General features: G+C 44.9%; 1 protein-coding gene across 1 annotated transcript in view; it reads left to right on the forward strand.

Moving 5' to 3' along the window:
• Nucleotides 1–18,988, forward strand: part of SLC7A5 (solute carrier family 7 member 5) — a 37,204-nt gene extending 18,216 nt beyond the window's left edge. Inside the window, exons 3-10 of the mRNA XM_070761839.1 lie at nt 7,992–8,097; nt 10,345–10,389; nt 11,511–11,634; nt 12,371–12,474; nt 13,635–13,731; nt 14,847–14,996; nt 16,516–16,693; nt 18,241–18,988. Of these exons, the coding sequence (XP_070617940.1) occupies nt 7,992–8,097; nt 10,345–10,389; nt 11,511–11,634; nt 12,371–12,474; nt 13,635–13,731; nt 14,847–14,996; nt 16,516–16,693; nt 18,241–18,296 (860 nt within the window). The 3' untranslated portion in view covers nt 18,297–18,988. The remainder of the gene's footprint in view (nt 1–7,991; nt 8,098–10,344; nt 10,390–11,510; nt 11,635–12,370; nt 12,475–13,634; nt 13,732–14,846; nt 14,997–16,515; nt 16,694–18,240) is intronic.
• Nucleotides 18,989–23,170: the final 4,182 nt, after the last annotated feature.

Genomic DNA, 23,170 nt, shown 5'->3' on the forward strand with positions numbered 1-23,170 from the left:
AGGTACCTTGTCTTTTATGTACAGTGACAGCATTGGCACCAAAGACAAAATTACTTGTGTGTCCAATAAAGAATTCTATTCTATTTTATTCTTTCTGTATATTTATACTTTAAAGGATAAAGCTAACTTTGTTAATTGTGCTGTTGTGCTCTTCGCGGGGAAAACCTCGTGACACCAAACTGAGGAATGTCTTGCCATTGGCATAAATGGATCCTCAACCTTTTTTTTTCTTTTTTGACTCAGTGATGAGTAGATAAGGAGGGCAGGCAACTTTGGGAAGGAATAAAGTTTCCTTTTGTGGGGCTGGATTAAAGTGGGAGTGAAACCCTCTAAGGCAGGATTGTTTAAAAAGAAAGGAATGCAGATCTCCTTGTCCTAATAGAAGGTTATTTCTCCTTCCTTCTTCTACTTCTCCTCTTTCAACCATGAATGCATGGCCTCTGGAAAGATCCCGCACGCAGCTTCCTTTCTCCCAACCCAACTCAGCCCTGGAGAATTTAGCACAAAGTCTCCTTGGATCAAGCTCAACTGTAAGGGTTGGTCCTCCTAGACCAGAGGTAGGCAAAGTTGACCATTCTATGACTTGTGGACTTCAACTCCCAGAGTTCCTGAGCTAATCATGTTAGATCAGGAATTCTGGGAGTTGAAGTCCACATATCATAGAAGAGCCAACTTTGCCTACCTCTGCCCTAGACTTTTTGGAGTAACATAGCAGTGATTTACCGCAGGAGTCTTTAAACTTGGCAAATTTTAAGACTTCTGGACTTCAACTCCCAGAATTCTCTAGCAGCATGTGGACTTTCAACTCCTAGAATTGGTTGGCTAGCTGGGGAATTCTGGGAGTTGAAGTCCAGAAGTATTTAAAGTTGCCAAGGTTGGAGACCTGCTTTAGAGCTTCTTCTGGGATTGTCAGTCTAGTCTGCAGCCTTGTGGGTTCCTTGAGCCTTTCATCCAAATTCTGTAATTTCTGTAATACAAAGAGCCTCGGTGCCCCAGTGGTTAGAGTGCAGCACTGCAGGCTACTTCTGCTGATCGCCGGCTGCCAGCAGTTTGGCAGATCGAATCTCAGCAGGCTCAAGGTTGACCCAGCCTTACATCCTTCCAAGGTGGGTCAAATGAGGACCCAGATTGTTGGGGGCAATATATGCTGACTCTCCGTAAACCGCTTAGAGAGAGCTGTAAAGAACTGTGAAGCGGTATATAACTCTAAATGCTATTCTTTCCTTCCTTCCTTCCTTCCTTCCTTCCTTCCTTCCTTCCTTCCTTCCTTCCTTCCTTCCTTCCTTCCTTCCTTCTTTTCCTTCTATCCATCCATCCATCCAAGGTGGGTCAAATGAGGACCCAGATTGTTGGGGGCAATATATGATGACTTTCTGTAAACCACTTAGAGAGAGCTGTAAATCACTGTGAAGCGGTATATAACTCTAAATGCTATTGCTATAATTTGCCTAAATTTTAGGTAAGGTAGTTGAGGTCCACAGATCCTAGGGGTTGCCAAGTTTGGGGGGAAAAAACACTGGTTTTGTAATCTCCAGGCTGCAACATTAGGATCCCAGCTCTTGAGGGCAGGGCGAGTTGTTGAAATGCTTCTTAAATTGCTGCTTTGGGAGGGTCTACGCTTCTGTAGACCAGATTGAGGTCAACTTTGTTGAAGACAAAAGACAACATAGCTACTGGATAAATGACTGAAAATGGAGCTTTGTGGGGAAAACATGAAGAGGGGCATTTGCATCTGGAATTTGGCTTGGACAAAGACCCACACACACACACAACCTCTACCCCCTCCTGCAAACCCAGCCCTGCTTTTAGGTTGCTCATCGCTTCTATGTGGCTCTTGCAAAAGCCGCCCTGGGGGTTTACATCAGACGTCAGCCACACATTGCAGGGGGAAATCCCCCTTTCTCTTCCTGGAACAAAATCCCCCCCCCTCTTTCTCTCCCCTAAGGTCACGTGAGGACATTGCAAAGTTGCTGAACTGCTTTTCCTTTTTCCAAGAAAGAGAATTATTATTATTTTCCCTCTGCCTGCCTGCGTGCCAGGACTTACACTCCAGTAGACTGTTTGTCTTCCACTTCCAGACAGATTCTGTGGGACCCATGCAAATCCAATTTAAAGGGAGGACGTTGCGCAATTTAGCTCTTTGTCTCCTCCTCCCCCCCCTAAAATGGTTTGCTCCAGGAAGCCGCTACAGAACAGTGCAAGCGGTTTAAGTCCTTTGGGAAGGGGCTTTCAAAGAGACCCGGTCTCAGAGAGCTCGGGCAGAATCTGTTGGCTAGAAAAAACGGATCTGGGTGAAACCGTCTGGAGGTTAGAAACATAGAAGATTGAGGGCAGAAAAAGACCTCATGGTCCATCTAGTCTGCCCTTATGCTATTTCCTGTATTTTATCTTACAATGGATATATGTTTATCCCAGGCATGTTTCAATTCAGTGACTGTGGATTGACCAACCACGTCTGCTGGAAGTTTGTTCCAAGGATCTACTACTCTTTCAGTAAAATAATATTTTCTCATGTTGCCTTTGATCTTTCCCCCAACTAACTTCAGATTGTGCCCCCTTGTTCTTGTGTTCACTTTCCTATTAAAAACACTTCCCTCCTGGACCTTATTTAACCCTTTAACATATTTAAATGTTGCGATCATGTCCCCCCTTTTCCTTCTGTCCTCCAGACTCTATAGATTGAGTTCATTAAGTCTTTCCTGATACGTTTTATGCTTAAGACCTTCCACCATTCTTGTAGCCCGTCTTTGGACCCGTTCAATTTTGTCAATATCTTTTTGTAGGTGAGGTCTCCAGAACTGAACACAGTACTCCAAATGTGGTCTCACCAGCACTCTATATAAGGGGATCACAATCTCCCTCTTCCTGCTTGTTATACCTCTAGCTATGCAGGTTGCAGGGTGAATCTTAGGTTTGAGGTCGCAGGGGAAGAATAATCTTAATTCGTTTTGCATCCTGGTAATGGTGTATAGGGAGCCCCATTGATTCCAGCACCGTGAAATGCAGAAGGCTTGGCTACACGTATTCGGCTCTGGCAGGGGTCTTCAATCTTGGCAACTTTGAGACTTGTGGACTTCAACTCCCAGAATTCCTCAGCCAGCATGTCTACCCCTCACCATTACCTCCCCTCCTTCTCTGCCCCAGGCCCACTTCTGCATTCTTCCCAGCTGAGTCTCACCATGAGATTGCCGGCATTGATTCAACAAATCCAGCCGAAGGGGGGGGAGGGAAACCCTGGAAAGACTTGCATTATGCAGTGGACCCCATTCCTTCCAGCTGGGAGCTGCCCCTTGGTGCCCAGGGGTGGGAACTGGGAAGAGCAGTAAAAAAAGCAAACTCCATGCAACACCTCAGTCTTTTCAGCCTTGAAAGACGGCATTGATCGAAGTGTATAAAATCCTGCATGGGATAGAAAAGATGGATGGAGAAAAATCCTTTTCTCTATCACACAATGCTAGGACAAGGGGGCCCTCCCTAAAGCTCACAGGTAAGAAAAGGAGGACAAATCAAGGGAAATATTTCTTCACCCAGAGGGTCCTTGGGTGATGGGATTCCCTTCCAGAAGAGGTCGTGACAGCTGTCAGCCTGGAGAGCTTCAAGGCAGGATGAGACAGATTCAGGGATGCCAAGTGTATCATAGGTGATTATGGAAACGGATGTCCAAGTGCGGCCTCTATGTTGGTTCAAGCAGGCAGGGTTCCCTTGGGTCCCATTTGTTGGGGGTCCAGGAAAAGGGAGGGTCTTGCCTTCTCTTTCTGCTTAAGATCCCCATGGCCCACTATGGGACACAGAATGCCGGACTCAATGGGCTTTGGCCTGATTCAGCAGGGCTCCTCTTAGGTTCTTATGTTCTTAAGAGGAACCTCTGTCCTGCGCTGGGCAGGGCAGCCCCACCTTATCCGTGGGAATTGCAGGCGTTAGCGGCCACAGTCTGGGGGGGGGGTGTAGCTTTCCCAACCGAGTGCAAATCCTGTCGGCTTTCAAGCTGAGTGAAGAATTTGTGGTTAGTCCAGCAAAGACGGAGGACGTGCCACCCCCCCCCCCTCCGATTGTAGTTGTGGTTCTGGCCTCCGGCAAGGGGGATAATAAGGCCTCGTAGTCTTTGCTCGCCTACACCTTTCCTGTAGGAACTGCGTGGGGAAATTAGTCGATTGCCCCATAAACAGAGAAAAGCCCGTCTTGCGTTTCCTGCTGTTACATGAATGGGGTGTGATGCGCGGAGGGTTGGAGGTCTGGGAAAAAGGCCAGAGGTGCAGCCCAGGCAGCTTCTGCTGATGGGGGACCAGGAAAACATCTTCTGGTGGTGGGCCAGCCTGGAAGTTCTCCGTTACTGCGTCTCCCACTTGTGGAGTTGCAATCCCCAATGCCTAAGGGGGCCTGGGTTGCTTGCCCTGCTCTGTTCTCTTTCACAACTGGCAGAATGTAGAGCCTTGGTGGCGCAGTGGTTAGAGTGCAGGACTGCCAGCTGCTTCTGCTGATCACCGGCTGCCAGCAGTTTGACAGGTCAAATCTCAATAGGCTCCAGGTTGACTCAGCTTTCCGTCCTTCCAAAGTGGGTCAAATGAGGAGCCAGATTGTTGGGGGCAAGAGGCTGATTCTGTAAACAGCTTAGAGAGGGCTGTAAAGCACTTTGAAGCAGTATATAAGTCTAAATGCTATCGCTATTCCTTCTTTCTTTCTTTCCTTCCTTCCTTCCTTCCTTCCTTCTTCCTTCCTTCCTTCTTCCTTTCCTTTCCTTTCCTTCCAAGGTGGGTCAAATGAGGACCCAGATTGTTGGGGGCAAGGGGCTGATTCTGCAAACCACATAGAGAGGGCTGTAAAGCACTTTGAAGCAGTATATAAGTCTAAATGCAATCACTATTGCTCCTTTCTTTCTTTCTTTCTTTCTTTCTTTCTTTCTTTCTTTCTTTCTTTCTTTCTTTCTTTCTTTCCTTTCCTTCCTTCCCAGGTGGGTCAAATGAGGACCCAGATTGTTGGGGGCAAGAGGCTGATTCTGTAAACTGCTTAGAGAGGGCTGTAAAAGCACCAAGTAGCAGTATACAAGTCTAAATGCTACTGCTATTGTCATTCTCACGTGCCAGCTTTGTTCTCTGTGCTGCTCTGATTTGCTCTCTGCTTCCCTGACTCAAGGAAAGGGGAGACACAATAGAGAAGCTCGTGCAAGGTTGGGCCCACAGTTTGGGGGGGATGTTCCCAGGTGGGGAATACCTAATCATGATGCCCTCAAGACCTGCCTGTACTCAAATCTGTAACTTCAGTCCATGCACTTTGCCCCCCTGGGTGAAAAATGGGCTGTATGGAGACCTGCTTAGCGTCCATCACGAAGGCATTTCTTCCATCACAGGAGACAACGCAGTTGCTTTACGGTCGTTTGCCTACAGACAGACTCTTGCCAGGGTAGACTACATAACCCCCGCCTGTGAACGGCTAGGGAGGGGCCGCCTTCACCCCCCTTCTGCCTACCAGACTTTGCAAGCTCCGCTGCCTCTTTGCCCTCTGGGAATCCAGGCTACATTCCACCCCAAATTCAGGCCGAGCCTTTGAACTTTCCCTGGTTGTCTTTCATCTTGCAGTCTCCCTCAACCCACTGTTGTGTCTCTCTCTCCGTGCCGACTTCAATCGTCTCCCTTAATAGCCTCTTTTCTGCCGACTTGTACAGATGCGATCTAAAAATGAGTCTCCCGGGCATGAAATGTGACAGCGGCGCTATTTTGGTTCTCCTCTCCCTAAATGCCTCCATATTCTCATCAAAAAGGGCAGGTTGCCACTGGCTGCAGTTTTGGCCACTTAAGGATTACGGGCGGGATGGAGCTTGTCAAATCTGGTTTGGTTAATTTTAGAGGAGCCAAAGAGGTAGTTGAGCTCGGCACCGTGGTGTTCTGTCGGGCTCTCTGGTAGACTCCTCCCAAAAATTCACAGGTACAAATTTCAGACACACACACGTTTGAAAATTCCAAACAATGTTCTTTATAATGAAAAGTCACTTAAACCAAGCCCTCTTTTGGTATAGCAAAGAGCACTCGTCTCCAAACAAACTGGTCATTTGTACAAGTCCCTTATCAGTTCTGAGATACTTAGCTTGCAGCTGTGAGGCAATTCACAGTTCTTCTTCTTTCACAAAGTGAAACACACTTTGCTCTGGTTTAGTTTCAAAGCGGGGGAAAATCAGCACACAAAAGGTCAAAGTCAGTAAAGCAGTCACGAAACACAACAATCAGATAATCCTCCACAATGGCCAAACCCACAGGCTGCTATTTATAGCAGCCTCACTGATGTCCACAGCCCCACCCAACCACAGGTGGCCTCATTTTCTTTGATAATACTCTCTCAGTTGTTGTTGCCTATGCATCGCTCTCCGCATGCGTGGCTGTATCATTAACTCTTGTTCCGAATCCAAGGAGGAGCTAGATAATTGATCTCCTTCTGAGCTGTCTGCCCCACTCTCCTCCTCCCTGTCACTCATGTCTTCTTGGTCAGAGGAGCCTTCATCAGCAGATTCCACTGGAGGGGGCAAAACAGGCCTGCAGCATGTGGATGTCTCCCCCACATCCACAGTCCTTGGGGCAGGAGCTGGGCCAGAGCTAACCACAACATGTGGTAGGACCCTTTGTGGCCCATTTGGACACCAGCTATCGAGTCCCCAGAGAGCTTCTGGATGTTTGTGTGTTTGTTTGTTTGTCTATTTATTTACTTATTTATTAGATTTGTATGCCGCCCGTCTCCAAGGACTCTGGGTGGCTCACAGCATATAATATAACAATACAACACCAGTTGCGGCCCTATCTGGACAGGGAGTCACTTCTCACAGTCACAGCAGCAGGAGGCGTGTGATGGAGTCGCTAGAGAGGCAGGCGGTGGAGGGGTGGCCAGGCCAAACCCCCCCCTACCTGGGGGCTCCTTCTTTGGGGGGAGGGCCAGGCAATAGCCCCACCCCCACTGGGCCAAGTGCATGGCTTCCAGATCAAAAGGCACAAAATCCTGCTTCTGCCAGAGTTTCCTAGCAAGCAAAATAAACACCGCAAAGAACAACAACCCTCAAGCCATTGTGAGCCCGGCTTCCCTTCTCCGTGTTTGCCTGGGCTGCTTCCGCTGTTTTTGATTTCAAATCCTGAGTGAGGGGCTGCACAGGATACAGGGTGTGATGCTCAGAACCGTTCCATGCCTTTTTGGGGGGCAAGCGACCAGTGAGCGATTAAGAGGGTCAGCTTGATGCGTGCTTTCATTTCGAGTCTCCAGAGATGGGCGACATATAAATTGAATGAATAGTTATTTCACATTGTGCCTTGGGCCGTATGCAAAGGGCCAGTTCCCTGTTTTAAATCTCACCCTTAGCTGTGCGAATGGAAACTGCAGTTCTAGGGCTCCTAAATTTCAAGAGAGAATTTTCTTCCAGTCCAAGTAGGGCAGTTGTAACACATTTTGGCTCCTGTCGTTTACCACCTTCCCGGCTCCTTTGGCAAGGAAGGGGGAAGGCTCCCGCATACTTATGTTGATTACATAGAAGATGGATGGCAGAAAAAGACCTCCTGGTCCATCTAGTCTGCCCTTATACTATTGCCTGAATTTTATCTTAGGATGGATCTATGTTTATCCCAGACATGTTTAAATTCAGTTACTGTGGATTGACCAACCACGTCTGCTAGAAGTTTGTTCCAAGCATCTACGACTCTTTCAGTCAAATAATATTTTCTCCCATTGCTTCTGATCTTTCCCCCAACTAACCTCAGATTGTGCCCCCCTTGTTCTTGTGTTCACTTTCCTATTAAAAACACTTCTCTCCTGAATCTTATTTAACCCTTTAACATATTTAAATGTTTCAATCATGCCCCCCCCCCCTTTCCCTTCTGTCCTTCAGACTCTACAGATTGAGTTCATGAAGTCTTTCCTGGTCAGTTTTATGCTTAAGACCTTCCACCATTCTTGTAGCCCGTCTTTGGACCCCTTCAATTTTATCCATATCCTTTATGGTTCATCGTCCTTCCCTCCCACAGGGGATGTCATCAACCTCAACCCCGAACATTCCTTTGATAACACCAAAACAGATGTGGGCAACATTGTCCTGGCCTTGTACAGCGGCCTCTTCGCCTACGGAGGATGGTGAGTTGTGAGCAGCGATGGGTTCCTGACGGTTCGGGCCACTCTGAAGGGTGGTAGCGAAAATGGAGCGGCACGTGTAGCTCCGCGTGACCGGCGCAGATTTGATCCCTGTGAGATTTGGCTTCCTGCTCATGTGCAGAAGCCGTATTGATGCACAGAAGCAAAGAAATCAATGAAAATTGGTGAAATTTCTTGTGCACAAGCATATTCGTGTGAGATTTTATTTATGGATTGATTTTGTCCATTACACAATGAGAGTTTTAGTGGGTACACACATAGTAAAATACATAATGGAGGTAAAATATAAAACATTATATAATATATAATATATATTATTATTATAATATTATTTATTTATTTATTATTAATTTGATTTGTATTCCGCCCCTCTCCGAGGACTCGGAGCGGCTCACAACAAAAACAATACAAATCCAATACTAAAACAATTTAAAACCCTTAATATAAAACAATCATACATTATAATAAAATATTATATAATATAATAGTAAAATGTATCTAAGAAAGAATAGAAGAGAAGTTATAGGAATAGAACATATCAATGAAAGAATAGAAGAAGAGATATAGGAATAGAAGGAAGGTATAGGAGATATAGGAGAGCAATAGGACAGGGGACGGAAGGCACTCTAGTGCACTTGTACTCGCCCCTTACTGACCTCTTAGGAATCTGGAGAGGTCAACTGTGGATAATCTAAGGGTAAAGTGTTGGGGGTTTGGGGATGACACCATGGAGTCCGGTAATGAGTTCCATGCTTCGACAACTCGGTTACTGAAGTCATATTTTTTACAGTCAAGTTTGGAGCGGTTAATATTAAGTTTAAATCTGTTGTGTGCTCTTGTGTTGTTGTATTGAAGCTGAAGTAGTCGCCGACAGGCAGGACGTTGCAGCATATGATCCTGTGGGCAATACTTAGGTCATGTTTAAGGCATCTTAGTTTGACTTCCTGCTCATGCGCAGAAGCCAAATCATGCTGACGCATGCACGCCACAGTTACCAGGAGCGCACCAGTAGCAACCTTGCCTGGTTGTGAGGGATGATGTCAGAAATAAGTTTATTTCTGGAGGTAATATTACAATGCAAGTAAATGGTCTGTAAACCACAGGAAAGGCTAATGTAAGCCATGATCAGTATGTAATCATGGGTTTGCTAATTGTGCTGCAACCTGATTGGCTGTAACCTATATATAAAGAATAACACCCTTGCGTGGGTGTGATTTGTAGTGAGCGGTTTAGTGCTTAGTGTTTTGTGGGTGGTTGCAGTGGTGGATGTAATAGTCGTGTATGATAGTATTGTGATAGTTTATTCAAAGAAATAAACGAAAATAGACTAACAATCCTGGGCCTTGAAAGCCTAGAACTACGGCGCCTAAAACACGATTTGAGTATTGCCCACAAAATCATATGCTGCAACGTCCTACCAGTCAATGACTACTTCAGCTTCAACTGCAACAACACAAGAGCACGCAACAGATTCAAACTTAATACGAACCGCGCCAAACTTGACTGTAAAAAATATGATTTCAACAATCGAGTTATCGAAGCGTGGAACTCATTACCGGACTCAATTGTGTCAACCCCTAACCCCCAACACTTCTCCCTTAGACTCTCCACGATTGACCTCTCCAGGTTCCTAAGAGGCCAGTAAGGGGTGTACATAAGTGCACTGGTCTGCCTTTCGTCCCCTGTCCAATTGTCTTTCCTTTCTTTCATCTATCATATTCTCTTCCTTTCATATATCCTCCCCTCTAAGTTCACTATTACCCTTATATATATTACCACATGTCTTTTTTTCTTCCTATGTATTTGTGTATTGGACAAATGAATAAATAAATAAATAAAATAAATTTTGCTAAGAAGAAAAGTAAAATATATTTTTACAAGAAAGCCTGCTGCAGTGTTTTTTCACTGAAGGCTACAATTAGGTGAACTCTCCCATCAGATGGGAGAGTTGTGAGCCAGGTGAAATTGTGCCTGGGTTTCCACCTCTGTGTTCCCAAAGAGGAAGAACCTGCTACCTGTCGGGAACAAGATGTCCCAGGGCGAGGAGAGCTTGTGATCTCCAGATCTGGCGAGCTCTCTTGTTTTGTGTGTGAGAGAACGAACTTTCCCTAAGTGGCCTCATTGTTTTCATTCTGTCGAAAGTCAAGATGACTTTTTCCCTCCCCCGTCACAACTAAGCACTATTGTAAACTTAAGAACTTTTTTTCCCCCCTTTCTTTCAAACTGCAGGAATTACTTGAATTTCGTCACAGAAGAGATGATCGACCCTTATAGGTGAGACTCTCCAAAAACCTCGTTTTGCATTTCTTGCACTGTTGGTGAGAAGGGGGCCTTGGTGGACTTTGGGGCTATTTTCTTTTTAAATAGTCTTTATTGTTTATATACGTTTTTAAAAAGACAAACAATACATATATAACAAAAAATAAAAAAATAAAGGAGAGAAAAAATAAACAGTTTCCATAATGTAATTGTACATGGTACACATCATAAAAGAAAGAAATAGTAATGCGACTATAAGGGATTATTTTAAAATATATCGAGTTTGTTTGTGTTATTATTATTATTATTTTTTCTGTCGGGCTCTCTGGTAGAATCCTCCCAAAAATTCACAGGTACAAATTTCAGACACACACACGTTTGAAAATTCAAAACAATGTTCTTTATAATGAAAATTCAGTTAACCTAAGCCCTCTTTTGGTATAGCAAAGAGCACTCATCTCCAAACAAACTGGTAATTTGTACAAGTCCCTGATCAGTTCTGTGCTACTTAGCTTGCAGCTGTGAGGCAATTCACAGTCCTTCTTCTTTCACAAAGTGAAACACACTTGACTTTGCTTTAGTTTCAAAGCGGGGAAAAATCAGCACACAAAAGGTCAAAGTCAGTAAAGCAGTCACGAAACACAAGGATCAGATAACCCTCCACAATGGCCAAACCCACAGGCTGCTCTTTATAGCAGCCTCACTAATGACCACAGCCCCACCCAACCACAGGTGCCTCATTTTCTTTGATAATAATCTCTCAGTTGTTGCTGCCTATGCATCGCTCTCCGCATGCGTGGCTGTATCATTAACTCTTGTTCTGAATCCAAGGAGGAGACAGATAATTGATTTCCTTCTGAGCTGTTTGCCCCACTCTCCTCCTCCCTGTCACTCATGTCTTCTTGGTCAGAGGAGCCTTCATCAGCAGATTCCACAGTCCTTGGGGCAGGAGCTGGGCCAGAGCTAACCACAACAATTAGTATTATCTAGATTTGTATGGCGCCCTTCTCCGAGGACCCGGAGCGTATAAATATATAAATACAAATTTATTTGACTTTTGGGCTGTTATTAGGGCAGAAGCCCCAGAGGGAGAGCTGTCAACCAGGTGTCCTTAATAAGCTCTGTTCTCCTTTCAGAAACCTCCCTCTGGCCATCATCATTTCACTGCCCATCGTCACCTTGGTCTACGTGCTCACCAACCTGGCTTACTTCACCACCTTGACACTCGACGAGATGCTGTCGTCAGAAGCCGTTGCCGTGGTAAAATAATGCAATATTCAGGAACGGATGCTCAAGATCACGACACTTTCTCTGGTTCGGTCGTTTTTTCCCCGTGGGCCAATTTGAGCTCAGCCCAATTCTTCCAACTTCTTCCTTTTATGGATGTAAATTGCTCCTTTTGGGGGTGGGGGTGGTTGGTGTTCACTGCCCATCCTGTCCAATATTCCTATGAAATATTTATCTATAATTCTGCCTCTACCCATTGTGGGTAGAGCCCCATTGCAGGTCAGAATTCGAACAGGCATCTTTAGGGTTGACCATGTTCCCTGCTGGGTTGCCAATCAAGTTTAGTTCCCTTCTCATCCCGCCTGCCTTTTCCTTAGGCTACCTAAGGCTTCCTAAGGATTGAATAAGGTTCCGGAGGGAAGTGTGTTTTTAATAGGAAAGTGAACACAAGAACAAGGGGGCACAATCTGAGGTTAGTTGGGGGAAAGATCAGAAGCAACATGAGAAAATATTATTTGACTGAAAGAGTAGTAGAGGCTTGGAACAAACTTCCAGCAGACGTGGTTGGTAAATCCACAGGAACTGAATTGAAACACGCCTGGGATAAACATAGATCCCATCCTAAGATAAAATATAGGAAATAGTAGAAGGGCAGACTGGGTGAACCATGAGGTCTTTTTCCGCTGTCAATCTTCTACGTTTCTATGTTTCCTGGAGTTTTTTCAGGTGAAACGTTTGACCTCCTGTCTCCCTCCCTGTTTGCCGATAGGATTTTGGAAACTACCACCTGGGTGTCATGTCTTGGATTATCCCTGTGTTTGTGGGCTTGTCTTGCTTTGGCTCCGTCAACGGATCCCTTTTCACTTCGTCCCGGTAAGTTTCTGCTATCGGGTGAGAATAAAACATCTCCAAAAACAGAAGCCGATCTCGAGGCATATTTTGGCTTGCAGCATAAAATTCTGGGAAGCTTGCAGTGGTTAAGATAAAAGATAGATAGATAATTTTTTTTTAATATTTATATAATAAAAACTATTTTTTATTAAAAAAAGATAGATAGATAGATAGACAGACAGACAGACAGACAGACAGATAGATAGATATAGAGAGATAGAAAGATAGAGAGATAGAGAGACAGAGAGATAGAGTGTGATAGATAGAGAGAGAGAGAGGGAGAGAGGGATAGACAGAGTGATAGATAGTGATAGAGAGATAGAGATAGATAGATAGAGTGATAGACTGATAGAGATATAGAGATAAAGAGTGATAGGTATAGATAGATAGTGATAGAGAGATAGATAGACAGAGAGACGATAAATAAATAAATAGGTAAATAGTTAAGTAAATAGATAAATAGAGGGAGAGAGGGAGAGAGAGAGAGAGATACACACATGGTAAATAGGTATGCCATATGAGTAGATAAAGGTATAGAGACACAGATATCTACTCCCTTCCTTCCAGCAAAATCTAGGAGTTCGACTGCAATATATTCTTATATTTTGTATTAAAAAACCTATTTTGTGGGCCCCAGTCTGCTGCTGTTTAAAGAAGTGTGAAAAGGCAGCTCTTCTCCAGGCCTTACGATGAGCAGTTGTGAGACCTCCCGCACAACACACACCGGCTGTATTCTATCCAGCCTGGAGTCTTTTCCCTCTTCGGTCTTTCTTCCTTTCAATGGGTTTTATTGTAATGTCCTTATTTTGGATGGTTGGGAGCTGCCCAGAGTTGGGGGAGGAGGGGGGGGGGGCTGGCAGTCTGCGAGTGCAATAAGTAAATAAGTAGTAACCTTTAATCAGTGGTGGCTTCTTCTGCGTGTAAAACTGGTCTAACTAGCTGAGCTGCTCGGTCCAAAAAGACTTTGTCCTGCGCAGAAGTCGAGTTAGCCCCCCCCCTCCCCACAATAACAGTCTTCATAAACTGACCACTTGAAATAGTACTGGCCTGACCCTCGAGCCTTGCAAACAGCCCCCCCGACAGCCTTAAACCCACCTGCTGAAATAGAGCATCCATTAACATTTTAATTCAATCTCTTCTAGGCTTTTCTTCGTAGGTGCTCGGGAGGGACACCTGCCTTCGGTCCTGTCCATGATCCACCCCCGCTTGCTCACGCCGGTGCCCTCCCTCGTCTTCACGGTAAGGAGGCTCCCACGAGTGCAGAAGTTTCTTTGAGGGGGGCAGTTTGCATTGGCGTGGGGCAGGGGGAAATCAGTGCTTTTGCATTGAAGCTAGTTGTCCCATTCAATAGGACGCTGCTTTCTAGTTTCAGTAAGCATCTGGTCCTGAGCAATCGCACTTGCTGAATTTATTTATTTATTCATTCATTCGTTTATTTGTTTGTTTGTTTATTTGTTTGTTTGTTTATTTGTTTGATTTGTATACCACCCCTCTCCGTGGACTCGAGGAAGCTCACAACAAATACAGAACACATAATAAAACAATTTGATCCAACTAATATTAAAAATCACTTCCAGTCATTCATACAGCAATCATACAATCATTCGTTGGCCAGGGGCTAAGAATTAATCGGCCCAAGCCTGATGACATAAATGAGTCTTAAGACTCTTACGAAAGGCAAGGAGGGTGGGGGCAGTGCGAATTTTTGGGGGGGAGCTGATTCCAGAGGGCTGGGGCCCCCACAGAGAAGACTCTTCCCCTATGCCCCGCCAAGCGACATTGTCTAGTTGACGGGACCTGGAGAAGGCCGACTATGTCGGACCTCACCAGCCGGTGAGATTTATTCCAAAGGAGGCAGTCCCGTAGATAATCGGGTCCGATGCCATGTAGGGATTTATAGGTCATCGCCAACATTTTGAATTGAATCCGGAAACCAATTGGCAGCCACTGCAGACTGTGGAGTGTTGGAGAGACATGGGCATGAATTGTGTGGATCTTGGAAGCCTGCAAGCTTGGCGTTGCATCTTGCGGGTGAGAAGGCTGCTCCAGAACTTCTGGGCCTTCCTCCTTCCCTTGAGAGGCACCCAAGCCAACAGCGCATCACATTTCGAATGCGACCATTTCATGCTCTCCTGGGTGGAGCTCCCGTTGGGTCTCTCTGCTTCTGTGCCCCCTCTTGGAGCTCAGAATGGCAGGCCTCACTCCGAGGGGCAACACCCCCTGTTTGCAACCACGTTTGCCGAGTCTGCATTTTGGAGGAAGCGACCGTTGGTTGAATGCGCCCATTCTCCGAAGCGGCTGCCGTCCAGGTCCTGCGTAACGCTGACCTCTCTCCTCTCTCTGGCCATCTCTAGTGCCTCATGACGTTGCTCTACGCCTTCTCCAATGACATCTTTTCGGTGATCAACTTCTTCAGCTTCTTCAACTGGCTTTGCGTGGCCCTGGCCATCATCGGCATGATGTGGCTCCGGTACAAGAAACCAGAGCTGGAGAGGCCAATCAAGGTGAGTCGAGGAGGGGTGATGGCTTAAAATATGCAGTATGGTTAATTGGGTTGAGTGAGTACGAGTGCGTAGTTGTGGTTTTATTTATTTATTTATTTTATTTATTTGATTGATTGATTGATTGATTGATTGGATTTGTATGCCGCCCCTCTCCAGAGACTCGGGGCGGCCAACAGCGACAATAAAACAGTGTACAATAATAATTTGGTATTAGAAATAATTAAAAATCCATTAATATAAAAACCAAACATACATACATACCATGCATAGAATTGTAAAGGCCTAGGGGGAAAGAGGATCTCAAGTCCCCCATGCCTGGCGGCAGATTTTATGCTATTGATTATGTTATATTAGTGTTTTTTTAGATTTTAACATTAGATTTGTAATGTGTTGCACTATTGTTATGTTGTGAGCCGCCCCGAGTCTTCGGAGAGGGGCGGCATACAAATTGAATAAATTATTAACTTATTATTATTAAAATATGGATTGATTATGTGGTGACCTAATTAGATATATTTAGGTACTGCCTTAAGATAGGATCTATGAATTTATAAAATTGTATTAGAAGTATAGAATTATATAGAATTATACAGATAATTAAGATGATTGGAATTATAAAAGATTGCAATAGTTAATGATAGCGAAACGTTCAGTCTCAGAATATTAATTGAGTTTGGAAATACTTAATGAAATTATAAAAAAGCAAATGTGGAAATGTATCATTGATGTATTGAAGTTTTGATGGATATTTATAACAATATCTTATAATATTATGATGAATGTTTAAGAAATGAGGCTTTAAAATAACAGATTGATTAATAGTTATGTTTTTTGTTTTGTTGGTACTTTTTAATTTTAATTGTAATAGTATTTGTTTCTTTTTTCTTATTATTATATATATATATTATCTTATAAGTCTTTTTTATATGAGCTAGGAAGAGGTTGTAAAGGTTTTTAGTTCTTTTAAGGAGAATGTATAAGAAGGCATAGTAGGTATAACGGCCTGCCTGGATTTGCAAGAGGATAATGATATTAATTTAATAAGATTAAAAGAAAATTAATGTTGAATTCGATTAGAAGAAAATTGGATATCTAGATGACAAAAGTGGAGGTCAAAGTGAGAAGGTTTCACGAATAATGGAAGTAATTAATTTGGAACAAGTAATTATTTAGGCAAATACTGTATATATATTTCCTACATGCAAACTTTTTCAATACATTTCAAAATGCCTTCACATTACAATAAAAACAGTATCAAATTAGTAAAGTGAATATAATTGCCCAAAATACAGTATATACCCAATAAAGGTGAGCTTGGCTGAGATTAACACAGAAGGTTCTGGGACCGGTTTTGCAAGGGATTCATTTAAAGGACCTTTGGGAGGAATATAGATTTTTCAGTCCTGAAGCTCGTCCAGATCTGAGGCTGGTTGGATCTAGGCCCAAGTCTGGCGGGTCTTTGGACAGAAGGACTGTTGGGTTTCTCCTGCTTCTAACCCACTTGAGTTCTCCCACGCAGGTGAATGTGCTGTTGCCCATCTTCTTCATCCTCGCGTGCAATTTCCTCATTGTTGTCTCCTTCTGGATGACCCCGAAAGAGTGTGCCATTGGCTTCGCCATCATCTTCAGCGGAGTCCCCGTCTACCTGGTTGGTGTCTGGTGGAAAAACAAACCCAAGTGGCTTCTGCAGAGCATACGTGAGTACTCTGGGTCAATTTCCAAGAGCTGTAGTTGGATGGAAGTGGCGTGTGAGAGAACACCACCCACAGGTCTTTTACTCAGAGATGGGGCTGCTCTTCCACTGGGTTGGAACCTCTTTTTCGTTGCCACCAGAACATGAGGAATGGAGGGAAAGGCTATCCAAGCTGTGTCGAGGTTCTCTGAATTAAATCAGAGTCCAAGTCAAAGTACTCTTTAAAGTTCCGATTTATTTCCAGAGCCGTCCTGACATCTACACTGGGAAGCCTAAATCTGAGTTTCCCAGCCAAAGCACACCTGGGGATGGAGTTTAAAGGAGAATCTGAGTTTCCCACCCAGTTGAAAGTTCCCATCCCTTGTCCCCCCACCCACAAACTTGTCACGTTGCCCACTCAGATTGTGCCAGTGTGGCCAATCCTCCTTCCGCTTCTGCCCAGGTGGGTGGGCATAGAATGGCCTTGAACCTCTCGAAAGAATGCTTTGTTGGCTGCATCTGCTCCCTCCTGAAAATCCCCCCTTCCCAAGCTCCCACAAACATCAGGCCTTCTATAGATAGTGTGGCAAGCCGTTGATTTATCCCCAACTTCTGCACCGGCTTGACATGCTGGCTGCCTGCAATTTGGCAGTTCGATTCTCACCAGGCTCAAGCTTGGCTCAGCCTTTCCTCCTTCCAAGGTGGGTCAAACTAAGACCCTGATTGTTGGGGGCAAGTGGTTGACTCTGTAAACTGCTTAGAGGGGGCCGGAAAAAATTTAAATGCTATTCCTTCCTTCCTTCCCTCCTTCCTTCTTTTTCCTTCCTTCCTTCCTTCCTTCCTTCCTTCCTTCCTTCCTTCCCAAGGCCAATGATTACAATATTTCAGGCTAACTCTGCCCACTTCCAGGAATTCAATCCTGACCAGCTCAAAGTTGACTCAGCCTTCCCTCCTTCCGAGGTGGGTCAAATGAGGACCCAGATTGTTGGGGGCAAGAGGCTGACCGCTTAGAGAGGACTGGAAAAGCACTGTGAAGCGGCATATAAGTCTAAGGGCTATTGCTGCCAGGATCTTCAGTAATCATACGTGGGCAGTGCTGCCCCACCTGCAGAAAGGCAGGATGGGGCATGATTGGGAGGGGCACCAGGCACTTACTCCAGCCAAGTGGTGTAGGTGTCCACACTCTGGTGTCTCTTGAAAGGAGCAGCCAGGCATGCTTGGACTCGGCACGAGCCAATGCCAAAGTCAGCCTCCAGGTGTTAAAGGACATTTTGACAGATCGAGGCTGGAACTTTGCCATATCCAGTGGATCCTCCGTGTTGAAGCAACCACAGATTCCTAGTAGAATTGTTTCTGGTTCTCTTGTTTATTTTGTGTTTTATTGTTGTCGAGAGCTACTTTTTAAATTGAATTGTGCAAACTGCCATGACTCCATCCTCTTCGAGGGGGAAGGACAAGTGACGGAGATGGTGCGATTCCTCTCTCGGTGTCCTGGGTGAGCAAGGTGGACAGGGACTTCAAAAGCTCTTTTTGCTCGTGTTAATCGCCTTCCTTTCCTTTCCTCCCCAACAGACTCCACCACGATCCTGTTCCAGAAGCTGATGGAAGTGATCCCACAAGAGACTTAAAAAGGGGGACAAAACCATCCATCTCCAGTTCAAGCCAACGCACAACCTTCTTTTTGAAACATAAGTATGACTGATTTGTCCCTGAAAAAAAACCCAGAAACTGCGGAAACAGCTTCTGTCCACCCCCTGCTCCTCTCGAGGTCTTCTCCAACTCTGGCCAGGCCGTTGAGAAGTTGATGGTGGAGAAGAACCATCCCAGGTGCAAATTTTAAAATCGGGAAGAGGAGGCTCGCTTAGACGAGGAGAGAGGCCGCCACCCAAAATTGAGAAAACGGGGGGAAGCCCGCAAGGCTGTTTTGTTTACATGCGCAACTATGGACTTTATTTAGTTTATTTACCAGCTGTTACAACATTGGCAGAAGAAGGAAAAAGCAGAGGGAAAAAAATGGCAGACGATGGATGAGGTCTAGCAACTTGGAGCGTCCCTCGAAAGACGTCACCGGACTCTCCTTGCCAACAAAGGGGGCCCTGCAGAAGAGGCCGACCCCACAAACTGACAGCAGACTGAGCAAGCCCCCTCTCATTCTCAGTGGACTACTTAGTTCTGACCGGCGTATTTTTTAAAAAAATTGTTTGATTTTAATTTTTTTTTAGTGACATTATTTTTAAAGCTTTCTTCTCCTTTGGACTCCCACGCAACCACCTCGTGTCCATTTCCCATAAAGCATTTTTTTGTACAGTTATAATTGGCATTGATTTCAGGCTGAAATTTCTAGACACTCCTCAGAACTAGGATGGATCCGTGCGACAGTCTCTCGGGCAGTGCGTCTCAATTTGGGCCAGTTTCATCCGTGTGGACTTCAACTCCCAGAATTCCTGGCTTAGGGAACTCTGGGAATTGAAGTCCATGGCGTTTAAAGTGCCCCGTGTAGAGAAAAACTGCTCTAAAGCCACTGAATTTGCCAGTTTGGGGGAACATGATTTTCTTGACGTTGGCAGGTTTTCATACTTGGCGTTCTTAATTTGAACCTCATTTCCTACCAGCAGTCAATGGTTCGACTAAACTTATTGCATTTTTCTCATTGTACAGAATGTCATTCAATACAGCAGTGTTTCCCAACCTTGGCTACTTGAAGACATCTGGACTTCAACTCCCAGAATTCCCCAGCCAGCATTCGCTGGCTGGGGAATTCTGGGAATTGAAGTCCAAATATGTTCAAGTGGCCAAGGTTGGGAAACACTGCAATACAGCACCGTAAATGTATTCTTAAGAAAGGGCTGGAGGCCACTTTGCTTTGCGTGGAGAGACATGGGAAGCATAAGGCAGAAGAGGGCACCAAGTGGGAACAAGCAGAACATTTAATGTTTTTCGGTGTGTCTGTCTGTCTGCTTCTGTGGCACTTTTCTTGATCCGTAGCGTTTCTCAAACACGCAGCTAGACTTTGGCTGAGCAAGCAACAGGGTTTTGAGTTACAGAGCAAAGAATTGAAACCCATATTTGTGTGATTTGTTATGGCTGTTTTGGCTCTTTTGCTCAGAATTGGGTGGGATGCTTCGACCCATGGGGTCTGTTTTTCTTTCTCCTCCATTCTCTGGGAATGTCTGGCCTGGAAAGTTTGGTTTTTGTACAGCCAAAGGTCTCCAACCGTGGCAACTTTTAAGACCTATGGACTTCGACTCCTAGAATATCTGGATCCCAGATGCATGGACCTCAACTCCCCAAATTCCCCAGGCAGACACTCAAGTCCACACATCTTGTAGTCTAGACCAGTGTTTCCCAACCTTGGCAATTTGAAGATATTTGGACCTCAACTCCCGGAATTCTGGGAGTTGAAGTCCAAATATCTTCAAGTTTCCAAGGTTGGGAAACACTGGTCTAGACATTCTGAGAGTTGAAGTCCACAAGTCTTAAAAGTTGACAAGGTTGGACACTGCTGATTTTGACTTGAGCTGCGGAAACATTCATCCAGCCAGCAAGGGGGCAGAAACCCAGATGGACAGCAGCTCCGTTAAATAAAATATATAAATCCAGAGTTTATATCGTAAAACAGGAGGCAAGAAGTGGTTTTCCTTTTTCTTGCTTGCCAGATGCTAACCTCTGTATCTCTGCATTGTTTGCTGCACGGAGTTGTGTATGTTGTGGTTATCGAAACATGGAAACAGGCAAAATAATTTGGCTGGAGTCCAGTGTGGGGGCGGGGAGAACAGTTGAGGGCAACCCATCTGTCAGTTGTGATGCCAACAAAGGCAAATTGCAAAAACCCAGGCGCCACAATGTCGAGTGGGGGCCTTTTTCACTCTTCCTGCTGGGGCTTCTGGTGTCCTCGGTGCAGCTGTCCCAAATCCACTTCCCATCTGTTGTCCATTGCAAAATGCTTTTTCTGCCTTTATTCCCTAATATTAAGGAAATGGTCTGCCCTTAAACATTTGCAATGTCCAAACAGCATGGCGATTCAGAAATGGTGAGGTCATCGCAGTGGTCCTGTTGTGCAGAGATGGGAAAACTCCATCGTCCTTCAGCACATCTGGCGAGGTTTGGTTCCCCTTATTGTTAAGCGCTCTTTTGTCCTGTGGACAGTACGGCACCCAGACCTCTTGCCCTCCAGATAAGTTGCATTACAACACCCATTATCCCCTGCCCACCCAATTCACAAAGCCCCCTGGCTTGGAACAGTATTCTAGCCACAAATTTAGTATACTAGGTGGTTTTTCCCCCCATAAATGAGGATAGAAATGTTGAGTGTCGAGCCCAGGTAAGAACTGCAAAGAATGGTTGCAGTTCAGAGCTTTAGGACTCGTTCTTTTCCCCATTCTGCTTGCCCCCCCCCCCATTTCTGTTGCTTACCACTCAAGAATATTTGGCATTCTTTAAGCATTTATTAAGCACACCCAAATTCTGCAGAGCCTTGTAGTATTCCTTTTGTGTATCCCCCTCCCACCCAGTTCCTTTCGTTCTTTCTTAGTTGTGCCTTATTGTTTTGGGACTTCTGCTTACTGCCCGTTTTGGCTTCAGTTGCGCTCACCATTATCGGTGGAGCCGAGGAGTCAAACGTGGCAGGCTGCAACTTGGTAAAAGAAACCAGCCGGCCAACCTGACAATGGCTTTGCTTTGTTGTGCGTTGCCCGGGTGTCTTTCGCCACGACTTTTCTTTCCGTCACATAGTCCAGTTCTGCACTGCTTTTATCAACTTTGTGCATGGGGCCTGGTTGACTTTCTCATTGCTTGAGGTGAAGAGCGCATCAAGAAAAGGCTAAGGGTGCAATTCAACGGAAGCTGTGAGCCAGGTTCATGAGCATTGGGCCAAAAATCCATTAAGGGTTTTCTGAAACCACAAGGCCCCAATGATCTGGGGTGGAGTGAGCTCTTCAGCTGGTTCCTAAACAAAGGTGATGTTTCTGCAGCTAGAGCAGACAGGTGTCCAAGCTTGGCAACTATAACACCTGTGCACAATGGCTGGCTGGGGAATTCTGGGAGTTGAAGTCCACAAGTCTTAAAAGGTGCCAAGCTTGGACACTCCTGAACTAGAGTGGAATGGCCATCTAGGCTGGGGGTCTCCAACTTTGGCAACTTTACGACTTCTGGATTTCAACTCCACGTGAGCTGGCTGAGGAATTCTGGGAATCGAAGCCCACAAGCGGTGAAGTTGCTAAAGTTGGAGAGCCCTGATGTAGGCAACCTGTTGTGGTCCTTCTGGAGCTCTTCCAGTTTGTCTTATGGATGGACGAGGCTCATTTCAGGAGTGGAATATATTGGGACTTTCTGGGGGAGATGCAGAAATATGACAAGCCTGGTAGCCTATTCATACTCAAAGAGTTACGTGCTGGGGCAAACGACCAATCACGCTCCCCAAAATGGTGCTTTTCGGAAGAATTCAAACCCCCAGAATTCGTGGCCCTGCCAGGCCCAGGTTTTTTCTACGCAATTTGCTTGAAAAGTTCACGCGGATCTCCTTTCTCTTAGCTTGCGTCTCTGCCCTTAAATCAATCTTCTTTTTAATCCTTTGGAAGCAGATTATGTAATCGCACAACATTTGCACAGGCAACAGGGTTGTTATCTTTGTAACTACTGAGTGAAATCTGACTCCTTAGGAATCTATATTTTCTTTTAATATAGTTTTTTTTTTATAAAATAAAAAAGAAATAACGAAGTCTTTACTTTAAGCTAAGGAAAAAGAAACATAATTTAAAAAAACCTTTTTGTTACATTTGGAAAATAAATATTTTTACTAATTTAATTATTGTGCTCTATTTTAAACGAGTGAGTATCGGTGTAGAAAGTGCAGCTCTTATTATCTAATATTTTGCATTTGTCCGCATAGAGTTGATCTAAGATTTGTGCTTTTTTTTTTATGAGTTCTGTAGTAAAAGGGTCAATTCTGCCTTGTAAAGAGATGTTTAATGCAGTCCAATTTGTCTTTTTTACTGTGTTTTTCTCCCCTCCTGGATTTGTTATAGTTCAGTATAAACCATGGCTATTCCATTTTAAATGTTCTGGTTTTTATTTGAACAAAGTTTTCTGAATTTCAAGCTGGCTGTTCTGAGTATTTCTTGGGTCGCTTGTTTAACATAGATCTCCGCAGGGTGTTCTCCCGGGGAATGTCCATTTCTGATTCTTTACCAATCCGAAAAGAAACTCAAGAGTACAGGGGCACCTCTAGTTACGAACTTCATTCATTCCATGACCAGGTTCTTAAGTAGAAAAGTTTGTAAGAAGAAGCAATTTTTCCATTAGGAATCAAAGTAAAAGCAAATAATGTGTGTGATTGGGGAAACCACAGGGAGGGTGGAGACCCTGTTTCCTTGCAGGAGATTCCTAGAGAGGCCCCACGGAGGTTTCTCCCAGCCTTTTCCGGCCCTGTTTCCTTGCAGGAGATTCCTAGAGAGGCCCCACGGAGGCTTCTCCCAGCCTTTTCTGGCTCTGTTTCCTTGCAGGA

The sequence above is a fragment of the Erythrolamprus reginae genome, chromosome 9 (genome assembly GCF_031021105.1).
Source record: "Erythrolamprus reginae isolate rEryReg1 chromosome 9, rEryReg1.hap1, whole genome shotgun sequence".
Lineage (NCBI taxonomy): Eukaryota > Metazoa > Chordata > Lepidosauria > Squamata > Dipsadidae > Erythrolamprus > Erythrolamprus reginae.